Source organism: Gavialis gangeticus, unplaced genomic scaffold (assembly GCF_001723915.1).
Source record: "Gavialis gangeticus isolate Ggan-Ray unplaced genomic scaffold, GavGan_comp1, whole genome shotgun sequence".
Classification (NCBI taxonomy): domain Eukaryota; kingdom Metazoa; phylum Chordata; order Crocodylia; family Gavialidae; genus Gavialis; species Gavialis gangeticus.
In genome coordinates, this window is record NW_017729032.1 from 149,774,006 (window position 1) to 149,786,293 (window position 12,288).

At 40.2% G+C, this 12,288-nt stretch overlaps 1 protein-coding gene across 3 annotated transcripts in view; it reads right to left on the bottom strand.

Moving 5' to 3' along the window:
- Positions 1-12,288, bottom strand: part of LOC109303109 (interleukin-1 receptor type 1-like) — a 49,577-nt gene that overhangs the window by 6,456 nt on the left and 30,833 nt on the right. For all 3 annotated transcript variants that reach the window (XM_019525196.1, XM_019525198.1, XM_019525197.1), the window contains exons 7-11: positions 11,871-11,936; positions 7,318-7,438; positions 5,512-5,657; positions 1,978-2,121; positions 334-498 (exon numbers count right to left, since the gene is read on the bottom strand). In XM_019525196.1, the coding sequence (XP_019380741.1) occupies positions 334-498; positions 1,978-2,121; positions 5,512-5,657; positions 7,318-7,438; positions 11,871-11,936 (642 nt within the window). The remainder of the gene's footprint in view (positions 1-333; positions 499-1,977; positions 2,122-5,511; positions 5,658-7,317; positions 7,439-11,870; positions 11,937-12,288) is intronic.

A 12,288-nucleotide genomic window follows, 5' to 3' on the forward strand; every position in this document is an offset into this window, starting at 1 on the left:
GTTTTCCCTCTTATCAGCTCTCTACTCCCAGCTGCTCCAAGCTAGTTGCATGGTAATGGAAAGGCAGCACTGACTTCAGACAAACAGGGCGAACAACCTCACCATTAATAGGAAGAGAGAAGCAGATAACTGAGCAGGAAAAAGCACTGGAGCAGCTAAAGCACCTACTACAGTGGTCCCATACTGCCCATGAAAAGGAGGCATGGGAATAACAAGGCCTGCACATGCAATATCAGCACACAGGTTTCATTACCTCATGTTTCAATTATCCTTGAAGCTTACATTTGAAGCCAGTGAAAGAAAACATTGATATTCCAATTTTAAAGAGCTTACCTTCCCCTGGTAAATCATCCCTTCCCAATATGAAGAGATTATAGCCACACTGCCTCTCTAAAACTTCTGGCAGTATCTTCAGTGCAAAAATATCTGGTGAGTAGATGCAGCTTACTTGATTTTTTGGATAAAGAACATATGCATCATAGAGCTTCCCATCTGAAACTGAAGTGTGAGAATATGATTAAGATCAACAAGATGTTCTAGGAAAATGATAGTTTCCCTGCCCTTTACACTGCTTTGGTTCCTAATCCTGTAATTAAAAAGACAGCAGTGTAAATAAAAATAGAAATAACTATAGTCAAGTTTGAAAACTGAAGACTAAGACAACAAAAAGCTTTAAAGCTGACTACCTTCAAACATTCTTTTTTCTCTGCTAAATAAATGCAATATCACCAAGTATTTGGAATTTAATTGTTACAATACCTCAAATTAATTTACATTCAAACGTTGTATATACCTAGATGTTTACTCTTTATGACCAAATCTAAAAAAAGAGAAACATCAACCCACCCCCAGTCGAAAAACCCTCCACCTCTGCCCACAAAAAATCCCCAATATTTTAAGATCTGGAAAATAAATTATTTTAAGCAAATGTTACAATAGGCTAAATTTAATAAATTTTACATAATGCCAGTAACAACCCCAATGCACTTAAATAAATGCATTTTACTTCTATGACAGTAAACTTCCTTTTAGGCACTCATAATTGGTCAAGACACCATCAGCCTGTTCTCTCATTGCTCTCCCATTAATGTTAATGGAAATCCAGGCATGTAGAGACAGTAAAATATCACGAAAACTATGGATGCGAGAGAACAGGCTTCAGGCAGACATTTTCATTTGTCCTTTCCTGCATTCATAAAAATATATGTTCATATGATCTGTTATTGCTCTTATAAGATTAGTAATTAAAAACATGGTAAACCATTGCTGTGCAGCGTTGAGTACATATTGTATGAAAGAAGCATACTTCAGCAACTTCTACGGCAGTGAGCAATATGCCGATTAGGATGAAGTCTAGATTTCCGAAAGAGCTGGCTGATACTACCAAAGTACATAAGCCAGTGACTACTTCTCTGCCTAATGGACGGAGACTGCTATTTAAATGATTTAAAAGTCTGAGGGGCAAAGTTTGTTTTGGTGATGTCTTTTATTGGATCGAGTATGTAGCTGGGAGAGATGGTAGGCAAGTGTTAAGTAGAACTCAGAGGTAGGAGTGGACCACGGAAGTTATACGGATTGCACCATAGCCCACTTGTCTGAAGAATGATATAAGCAAAGCTTTATTTACATGCGAGTTCTGGCTACTCATATCAAGTAGCTGCAATGAAACCTGTATTTTCCTCTCTGCAACAAGCTTTCAAACACAAGCGTCTTTCATATCTGAGGAAGAAGCAGATCCATCCTAAGCTAAATACTGGTCTGGCACAGTTACAATAACACCCCTGCCTTAGAAGTCTGAAATATTTACATTAATTTTCAAACATAATCAAAATATGTCATTCACTTTAAATAATCTCTAATAAGATTACTGACGTTCCACTAAGGTCATTTGCATTTATTGTCCATTATGCAGAGTTTGTTCTATTGAAAACATGGCCTATAGTCTCAACACATAATGATATGGATACACAGACCAACCTTTTTTAAACAGGAAAATATGACAGGATTTCCGGTACCAGAGCACAATGTCAATTTTGAAAAACTTGTAAATAACCATAGCTAAAACTATTACAAACACCGATGAAACTCCTCCTCCAATCAGGTATCCATGAATATTTGGAACTGCAATAGAAAGGGGGAGAAAAAAATATATAAATTGGAACTGTGGCATGCGTCAAACATAAAACTTCTTGTCAATTCTAGCAATCTTTCTTCAAACTACCTACCTGCACAAGGATTCAGAATGAATAATCAGCAAACAAAACTGTGGATTTGCCCTGTATTGCTTCAACAAGGACTATTACTGGCAGATAGTCTACTAAAGTTAGAATGCTTGCCATCTAGTCCCAATGGAGGACGCCTTCCAGTCAAAAAATAACTCTCAAATCCTATTTTCCAACTCAACACAAAATTCCAGTATTTTTTTTTTAATATACAACAGCTAAACCTACATTCTCATACAAGCTTCTGTTGTTAAAAAGTAGCACAACTGTGGAAAAACAATAAGATAAAGAGGAACATATGAATGTGTTCTATTGGTTCTCCACTAGGCTGAACACTCTTTAGGGAAGCGACTATCATTTACTAATCGACTGCACAGTTTCTAGGACAACATGTGCCCAATATGGTAGAGGTTTCTAGCACACAATAATATAAGCATCAATAAGCAAAAAAAAAAATCCTCCTAACTTCAGTCAGACCTCCAGGAACACAGGACCTATGAAAACAAGCCACATTTACATGACTAAATATGGTTTTAGGAGTATAATTTTAGGCACCCAATTTTTAACAGAGTTTTAAATAGTAAGAGGAGGATATTAGGACCAGCTACAAATAGTGATTTTGTAGCATTAACTACAAAAGTCGAGAGAAAATTTCAATAAATTCTAGAAAAAAATTCTACGATGTTTCTATAACATGGATTAGTACGATCACATCTCTAAGAGAGAGGTCAAGTAGATCGCACAGTCAGAAAACATCCCAAAGAGATGCAGTGTCCCTTGTAGGCTAAATTCTCATGAAATTTATGTTGTCTCTAGTGTGGGATATGTTTAGTCTCCTACACACACACAGAGTGCTTGGGAAGGTGTTTTTGTCTGATGCAGTGTCTTTAAACGTGAGAAGTTTCTCATGATGATATAATCATAGAAAAGACAGAGCTGGAAGAGACCCCAAGAGCTCATCTAGTCCAAGCAGGATCATCTCTGCCCAAACAATCCCAAATGAATGTTTTATCTAACCTGCAAGTATCTGCATTTGATGTGTACTTTGGGATCCTTCAAATTTCTGTGTAACAGAGTTTAGGGTGAGCTTTGTTACTCAGAGGGGCATGGGCAGCAGCAAAGCAGCCAAGCAGTGGGCAGGTGGCTGCAACCCCAATCAGGTATAATTAACTGATTGGGAACAGGGCCCAAATGTTTCCTATAAGAGCAGGGCCCTGAGCAGCAAAGCCAGCAGTCTGCTGCTGGCAGCCAGAAGGACACCACTGGGTAGAACTGCTGCTCACAACACTGTGGATGAGAGGGATTATGAGCCTAGGATAAGGCAGGGGATGGGGCTTAGAGCCCAGAGTGGGAGCTTGGAGCCCAGGATAAGACTGGGTGTCAGGCCATGGATGCCATCTGCGAGGCATGGGAAATGGAGAGAGGTCGGAGCCGTGTACAGGGGCTCTTGGCATCAGGGCAAGTAAATGGGCAGCCCCACACCTGATTGACATCTCAATCATTATCATCAAGGTATGGCAGGTGAAGAAGGTGGGTGACAAGTGGGCAGGCCAACGATTAGATCGGCCCAGGGACACCCACTTGTTACATTCTGGAATCATTTAAACTTCTTGTTGTCATGATACCTATTTCCACAAGTTTTTTATGAAAAAGACAGTACAGAGAAACTGTAGCACTCTGTGTCTTTAAAGTATGACCATATTTATCCAAATCCAAGATGGTTTTAAATTTAAGATGATCCCCCCCCCCCCCAAATAATTAGATTCTATACATGGAAAATTATAAATTTGTTCTGATTTTCCATATATATATATAATCTAATTGTTGGTGGGTCATCTTAAAGTCTGTCCCCTGCACTGCTGTGGCAGGAATAACAACAGATCCCTGCCCCCTTGCCTATGCCTGCCACCCCCCATGCTGTCTGACCCCTCAGTGTCTCTCCCCAGCTCTTGCCCCTGTCCACCCACCATGTGACCCCCCTGCCACTTGCATCCCATGTTTGTGCCTGACCCACCTTCCCTCTGTCCCATTTGCCACCTGCTCCCTAGCCTCTGCTCCAGTTCCTGTTCCCACCCTGCCACCTGTCCCTGGTAGTGAAGTGGTGGCTTGTCACCATGGCTGCTGGAGCAGCTTTTGAACCCAGAGGAAGAACACTGCCACCACTTCCTCCCCCTGCCTCCCCAACCATTTCCCCTGTTGTCTATTGGAGTTGCTAGCAATTTGAGTTGAGTGTCCAAAGATTCCAAATGTGGTAGCCGGCAAGGAGATGGAGGTGAAAGCAATGGTGGCATTCACCCTTGGGATCCTAAGCTGTGACAATGCAGCATCATTGACTGCAACAACGACAAGCCTCGCTGGCCAAAATTTAACCCCTCATAGACCATCACTTAAACAGCCTTTAACAAAAATAAGACAGGGAAAGTCAAATGTGACCAGGGATATTAAATCTCTAGAGAGAAAAAGGCAGCGAGCATCCCAACCCATAAGTGGTAAGTTTACTAGATTTCATAAACATCAGGGGCTGGAAGGGACCCTCATGAGATCGAGTCCATCCCACACACCGTAGGCAGGACTTCTGCAGGGATCAAATAATCCCAGCAAGATAAACATCCAAACACCTTTTGAATGAGTCCAGAGTAGGTGTTTGCACCACCTCTGTGGAGAGTCTGTTCCAGATGTTGGATACTCAGACTATAAAGAAGAAGTTATTCCTTATACCGAGTCTGAATAGGCTTTCTAGAAGTTTGTGGCCATTACATCTAGTTATCCCTTGGGGAGCCCTGGTGAACAAGTGTTCTCCCAGATCCTGGTGCACCCCCCTTCTATACTCATAGGCAGCCACCAAGTTCCCCTGAGCCTTCTCTTCTGGCTGAAGAGTCCCATGTCCCTCAGCCTCTCCTCGTAAGGCTTGCTCTCTTGGCCTTTGATCATATGGGTGGCTCTCCTCTGGATTCTCTCTCCAGAAGCTGTGTCTAAAAAAATGCTAAATTATATGTTTGCTTTAAGATATTGACAGAAAAAAGTGTTCCATTAATAATTTATAAGAGAATGATTTTTTTTAAGTTCAGGATTTAATAAATTTAAATAAAATTATTTAAATCTGGCAACAACAAGGATTTTTAATGGATTAGCTACCACACGTATATAATTACAACATATCAGTCCTATTTAATCAAAAGTTATTTTGTGCAGCTGAATTCAGCTAGTGTCAACCATTTTACTGAATTGTTCCCTTCAAGTTAATTTATCAGGTAAGAACTGTAATTATTGAAATAATGCTGAGCCTTACCTGGGTGTTCTAGTTTGATGTATACTGTAGCATGTCCATGGGGATAAAAAACATGACAGAAAAATTTATACAAGTAATCTTTGTTGGTCACTTTTGAGATGTTGAATTTTGCTCCAGCTATAAGTAGTCCATGGGGAGACTGTTTCCTACCATCATAAGAAATAAAATACCAATAAGTAAATTAAGCATTAAGAGTTCAGTGTGTCTGCAAATATAATAAAATTAATTTTTCACCTCAAAAAATGTATTACGCAAATTCAGATTGCTTGCGAGCAAACATTAGCTCTCTGATATTGGGATTCAAGACTAGAGTTTATTGGGTATTTCCCATTAATTTTTTAGAAAATGTGGAGGTTACAGGAGGGGGGAAAATGCTAATTAAGTCAAAGAAAAATACATACATTCTTCAGAAAATGTTTCTCAGGTCTAGAATAGGAGTTCCAGAAGATGCAGATGAAAACGAAACTCTCAAATGCACCTTCCTTCAAACCGTCAGGGTACTCATCTGAAACACGGGAAACTTAGGTTCCCACATCCCACATCCAAAGCTTACATGAAGCCAACTACAGACTTCTGTCTATACTACAAACTGTAGCCACCTAGGGCATTTTTACACAATCAAGTGCCACAGGGCTGGGTGCCATAATGCTTGCAGTTGTATAAGCAGCGAAATGCGCGTCAGTGCTAAGAAATAAGTGCTAAGAAGTGCTAAGAAGTCGGTGCACTTTTGAACTAAAAACATATAGAAGGTGGTTTAGTTCAAAAGTGCACTGCCGCCATTTTCTACGCATGGACGTGCATTTTGCTGCTTATACAACAACTGCACGCAGCATAGCACAGTTCACATCAGCTCGCGGTTGGAGCAGACTTGATTAATCAAGTCTGCTCCGAGCGGCAGATCTCCGGTACATCACGGAACAAAAAAGCACGTGTATAAATGCCCCTAGCCATGGAGGCAAAGAGCTCCATATCTACTAATTTACTCTGCCACTTTTTTGGCCAAGGCACAAAATAATGGATGTATTAGTGTCTTAGTTTTTACCCTGAACAAAATGTAAGACAACAAGGCTTAGAGGCGAGTGACCAAAATGCATGAAACTATAGTGCAACAGAAAGCTCCTTGTCTAGAAGGAGCTTGCAGAAAAAGTAAAATTAAACTTATAAACAGTTTTCCTAAGATGAAGGTCAACCTTTACTTGAACTTCCCAAAATAATGAAAGGAAATACTCTATTAAGGTTTTCAACCTTTTTTGGTCAGGGTACCCCTGGCAGCCAGTCAAGAAGCAGGGAGTCCCCTGGCGTCTGGCCGACCAGATGGGGGAGCAGTCCCCTAGCAGCCAGTCAATGAGTTGCCAGAGAAGAACTCCCCCACAGGCAGCAGCAAAACTTGAAATGCTGCTGGCGAAACTGGAAGTGCCTCTGGCTTCTTTGTATTGCTTCCTTCCAAAGTACATGTACCCCTGGTTGAAAACCCCTATTCTATGAAATACATTTTTTTACAAGATCAGCTCATTTAACTACTTTAATCTTAAAAGACCATAACCATTTATTGTTGGCTGGAAATGCACTGAACTGGTTTAGAAAATAGTGTTGATTTATACTGCAGAGAACTTTCAACTCTTTCCTCTTTACTGGAAACCAGGTGAGTGTCAAGAATGTTTCATCTTACTTTTTATGTCCTACAATTTGGATAGCTGCAGCCAATAATGATCACAAGGTAGATTCACAGCTAGTGAACTGATTCACAGCAAATAATTTAATGCATCTTAGCAATCCATGTGCAATTTAATGTGCAAAAATACTTACTCGTAGAACTCTTCCTTGTATGTGTTATCAAAAAAATCAACATCACTGTCATTGACTTGCCAGTAAGGAGTCAAGCCATCTAAGCCACTTGATACTTTACAATCCATGACCACGTGAGATCCTAAATAAAACATTTAAATATAACAATTAAAAATCTTAGATTACATAAGGGGGAATGAGAGAAGTATGTAAGCAGTTTGGGATACCAAAAAAGTTACCTAACAACAGACTAACTTTTCCAGGCATACTCCATACTCAACATACAAACATTGCATATGCTCAACAACATTCTTTGGGGCAGCAATATTCATTTGGATGCACACAGGGAGCCTGCTCCAATGTGCTGGAAATCCAGCATGTCGGAGCAGACAATTGAATCTGTTGGACCACACAGCCTCACCCGTCACATGTATCAGTGGCACAGCACGCTTCCACGTTGAGAAAATGGCGGCAGTGAGCTTTGAACTAAAACATGTTTGATGTGCTTTAGTTCAAAGTGCACTGCTGCCATTTTCTCAGCACAGAGGTGCGTTATGCTGCTGATACAGGTGCTTCTGACGCAGTGCCAGGAGCTTTCAATTAGCGCGGCTTCCTAATTAAAAGCGCCCAGCTCCACATCAGGTGCACATGTAAAAATGCCCAAAAGGCCTAAACATTACTCAGTTTCTAAGCCACCATAGAATCTTATGAGATCCCACAGTAGCAGGGAAGGAGAGCAGCTTTTGGCTTATATATGGATAATATAACTTGAATCACTCTAGATATTATAAGACATATTACTTTTTCATCCTTCAAGGGCTTGCTTTTCCACCCTTGGTGACCCACAAGCAGTAATCTGATGAAAGAAGCTGGAGCTGAGGGTTCAATTAAATAGAGACAATAGTGGAATTCTGCCAAAGCAGCATCAGGTTTGAATACTTCTACTGAGGAATAACATTTAGTAAAAGTATGGCTTGAACTCCAAGTAGCTGCTTGGCAGATGTCTGAAAAGGGTACACTGAACCTACAAGGAAGTCAAAGAATCTGCCTGAGCCTTTGTGGAAATGAACCCTTCGCTAATCTGGGGAATTTAATATAGCACAGTACCCACTTGGACAGCCTCTGGGTTGATATTGCCCAATCCTTCATTCTCATGCCAAATGCTATTAGTGTCTATGGGAAATCTTGAAGCATTTGTACCTTTGTAAATAGCAGGGGGCCTGTTGCACATCTCATATCTGCTTACCTTTCCCTTGTTTACTATGTAGTTTGGGAAAATATATTGCTGAATAACTTCATTTGGCTTAAATGCCCATAATCACTTTGGTTAGCACTTTGTGCTTGAGAGATTACTTCATCCCCTAAGGAATGCAGTACAGGGAAGGAGTTTACACATTATTTCCCCACAGTTCTAGCTGATGAACGTGCCAAAGTAAGTTTTCATAGTGCAAAAAGTAAGTTTTCATAGGTAAGTGCAATAGGGAATAGGCTGTTGGGGTTTCAAAAACAAGGGTGAGACATGCCACAAGCCCAATCAGATCCTCTAATGCAGATACATGAACTAGTGAAGATGTATAAATAAAGTCATTAAGGAACTGAGTGTAGCAGGGTGGGAAAAACTGTAGCTTCCAGTGAGAGGAAGATATGTAGAAATAGTTGCTAATGTGCTCCAACAGAGCATCCCTATTCTCTGTAGAGCTCAAGAGCCCAAGATATTAGTGAAGATCTTGAAGCCAACACTGTTCACACCAAATCTTGAATCTCTTCCCACTTAGGAACATAGGATACACATACTTTTTTGTCCCATGAAGGACCAGAGAGCCTCTGCTTTGGAGCAGATTTGATTAATGGAGTCTGCTCTGCACACGAGCCGATATGAACTGCGCTGTGCTGCATGCAGTTGTATAAACGGCGAAATGGGTATCAGCACACAGAAAATGGAGGTAGTGCACTTTTGAACTAAAGCACCTTCTACGTGTTTTAGTTCAAAAGCGCACCACCACCACCATTTTCTGTGCTGACACCAGTGCTGGATCATGACATGCTGAGGCATGCTAAAATATGTCCAGCTTAAGAGGCCCCATACGACGAAAATAATCCACAAAAAATGATTTTTATGAAATTTTAAGATGAATTATTGTTATTTCTGTACAAATTTATGAACTCAATATGAATAATAACTAGGGAACCATACATATGTTCTAGCGAACTGCCCATCAAGAATGGTGGGGGGGGAAGACAGAGCACTACCACCCACCCCCCCACGCCATCGCCACTTCCCAGGAGCCAGGGGCAGGGGGGGAAGAAAGAGGGAAGCTTGCATGCAGCAGCTGCTGCTGCTACCCACCGCCCTGCACTGCTGCCACTCTGCAGCTGACCTCGTGCCACTCCCACCCCCTGCTCTGCATCCAGCTGCGCAACAAGCCTCCCCCCGCCCCCCACCTCTGTGCGGGTGGTGGGTGGCAGCGCTCCATCCCCACCCTTCAATGCAGCACTGGCTGGAGCCACACCCCCCATGAGCATTGCAGACAGATACAGACAAACAGACTAAGCCCTTTATGTTTCTGTATATCTAGAGATAGATATTTTTGTCATATTAAAATGAAAATTTCCAGGTATTTTTTTTCTTATTTCGAGGCCCCTCATATTGTGAGGCCCTAAGCTGTAGCTTAATTATTTTAAACCTAAATCCAGCACTGGCTGACACACATTTCACCGCTTATATAACTGTGAGCATTGCAGCGCCAGGTGCCTTTTAGAGTGCCCAGCACTGTGGCGCTTGCATGTGTAAAAGTGCGCATAGATTAGTTTTCTGGAAGCCTTCCTTTTCTCACACAGCAGCATAGGAAAGATTCTACCAAAATAATCTATTCCAGATAAAACTATTCCTTACACCTAAGGAACAAGAACTCTAATAGAGCTGGATGGTTGAGGGTTTTTTGGCTGTAACTTTTCAAAGAAAAATGAAAAACTGAATACCAGAAAGTTTTGCAGATTTATAACTGATCTCAAAAAGCTTAATTGAAAAAAAGAAAAAGAAGAGTCAAAGATACTTCAACATTTCCTAATGAAAATATTTTGATTCAAAATTACTGCATTTAAATACTTCTTTCAATTAGATTAAAACCACTATATGCTCAAAAATGCAAACAAAAAACATTTTTTATTTTTGGAAGTGCTTTCTCAGATCTAATATCTATGTCTGTCATCTAAACTCAGGCTGTATGATACAGGGAAGCAAGATTTGGGTGAAAGAAGTTTCTGTTGTCAAGTGGTATGAAGTCTCTTAAACAAAGTAAGGGTTTTTGATGGACAAACAAAAATATCAAATCCAGGTAGTAAAAACTGCCTCAACCATGTGGGAGGATCAGTTCACAAAACTCAGTATGAGAAAAGAGATTGTCCAACTGAGCTGATACAGAAGGCAGGTAGATTTGCTCCTTAGAAACTAACCAAAGTGTGTGGATATATACATATACACTACATACACACTATTCTTGCCTTTTTCCAATCTTCTGAAACTTCACCTAGTCTCTGTGAGTTCTCACAAAGCAATAGCCAATGCCTTTGCAATTATCTTGGCCATCTCTGTGCGCTACAGGATGACTCTCATCGAGTCCTACCAGGGGTGGAGTCACACCCACATTCACTGCCAGTGCACTAGTGAGAGCTCTGGTCTCAGCCATCACACACATGCACAGTGAGCCTACTGCAGGTGTGCAGTGAGGTCTCTACCATCACTACATGCCCCATTTTCCCCATCCCCATCCCAGAACTATTCTGTTCTACTGATTTGAAAGCATCCAGCCTAAGCAATCTCTAACCAGTTCTCTCCCTATACTAGGTTGGTTATCTATTCTCACTGCTAACTGAGCTTGTGATCTGACAATCAATCTGTTTTGAAGGATGACTTAAAGGCATAAAACCTTTCAACCTTCTCCACATTGTCCATTACTAGTTTCCCCTTCCCACTCTGTAAGGCACCTATGCTTTCTTGGTCTGTCTCTTCTAATACAATTCTAATTCCACATATCATATCATGCTTTTTATTGCCTTTTGTATGTCTTGTTATTTGCATCTTAGTCCCAGAACCAGAACCAGGATTCCAATCAGAGAAAAATAAGTTTTGGCAGCTTCCACTTATTTTATTTTAATAAAACAATTTTAAAAGATTCACAATACATAATTAGTGCACACTAATAATATGCATATATAATAAATAAATAAATAAATAAAATTGCAATGTTAAGGAGTTCTCTCTCACACTTAGGGGTCATAAGAAGTTGAATAACACGCTTGTTCTGTTTTTTATGGCAAAAGTACATCATAAAAAGGATTAGGCAAATACGTTTTTCTAACTGACACTATCACCCAGAAAACTCTGATCTCAAGCCTACACTGCCTCAGTGTAATACATATGCATAAGCAAGCAAAAAAAAAAAGCCTCAAATCCTCAGGCAAAGTCTTGGGCCTACTGAAGTCAGTAAAGTTTTACCACTGACTTTAAAACAGCCAGGAGTTCAACTGTGGTATGCAGTACTGTATTAGCCATTTGTCAAAAGAGAATTACTTACCAAAGTCTACTTTAATAGTGTTGTTGTTTGGATAAATAAATTCTGGCTTTTTCTTCACTGGAGTTTCTAACAAAGAAGATTATCATAATTATCATCAGCATTATTATTAAATATTATCAAACAACCAATACTTATTCCACAAGCTACCATAACGATACTATTTCTGCAGTGTCCTTTTTTATTACTACTTGGCAACAGTGTTACTAACATAATTATCATATACTTAAAGGAATTTCCAAATTTTCACTTGCATACTTCTAGCAAGAGATTTGTTATTATTTGGCCAAAGGGGTTAACTCTAAAAGGTAAAACTTAACACTTAAAACTTAATTGTAATACATAAAAATTCTTAGATACTTGCAAGAGTAATTGGCAAGAAGTAGAGACAAGATACCTCTTGGATGTTAACCATTCATCT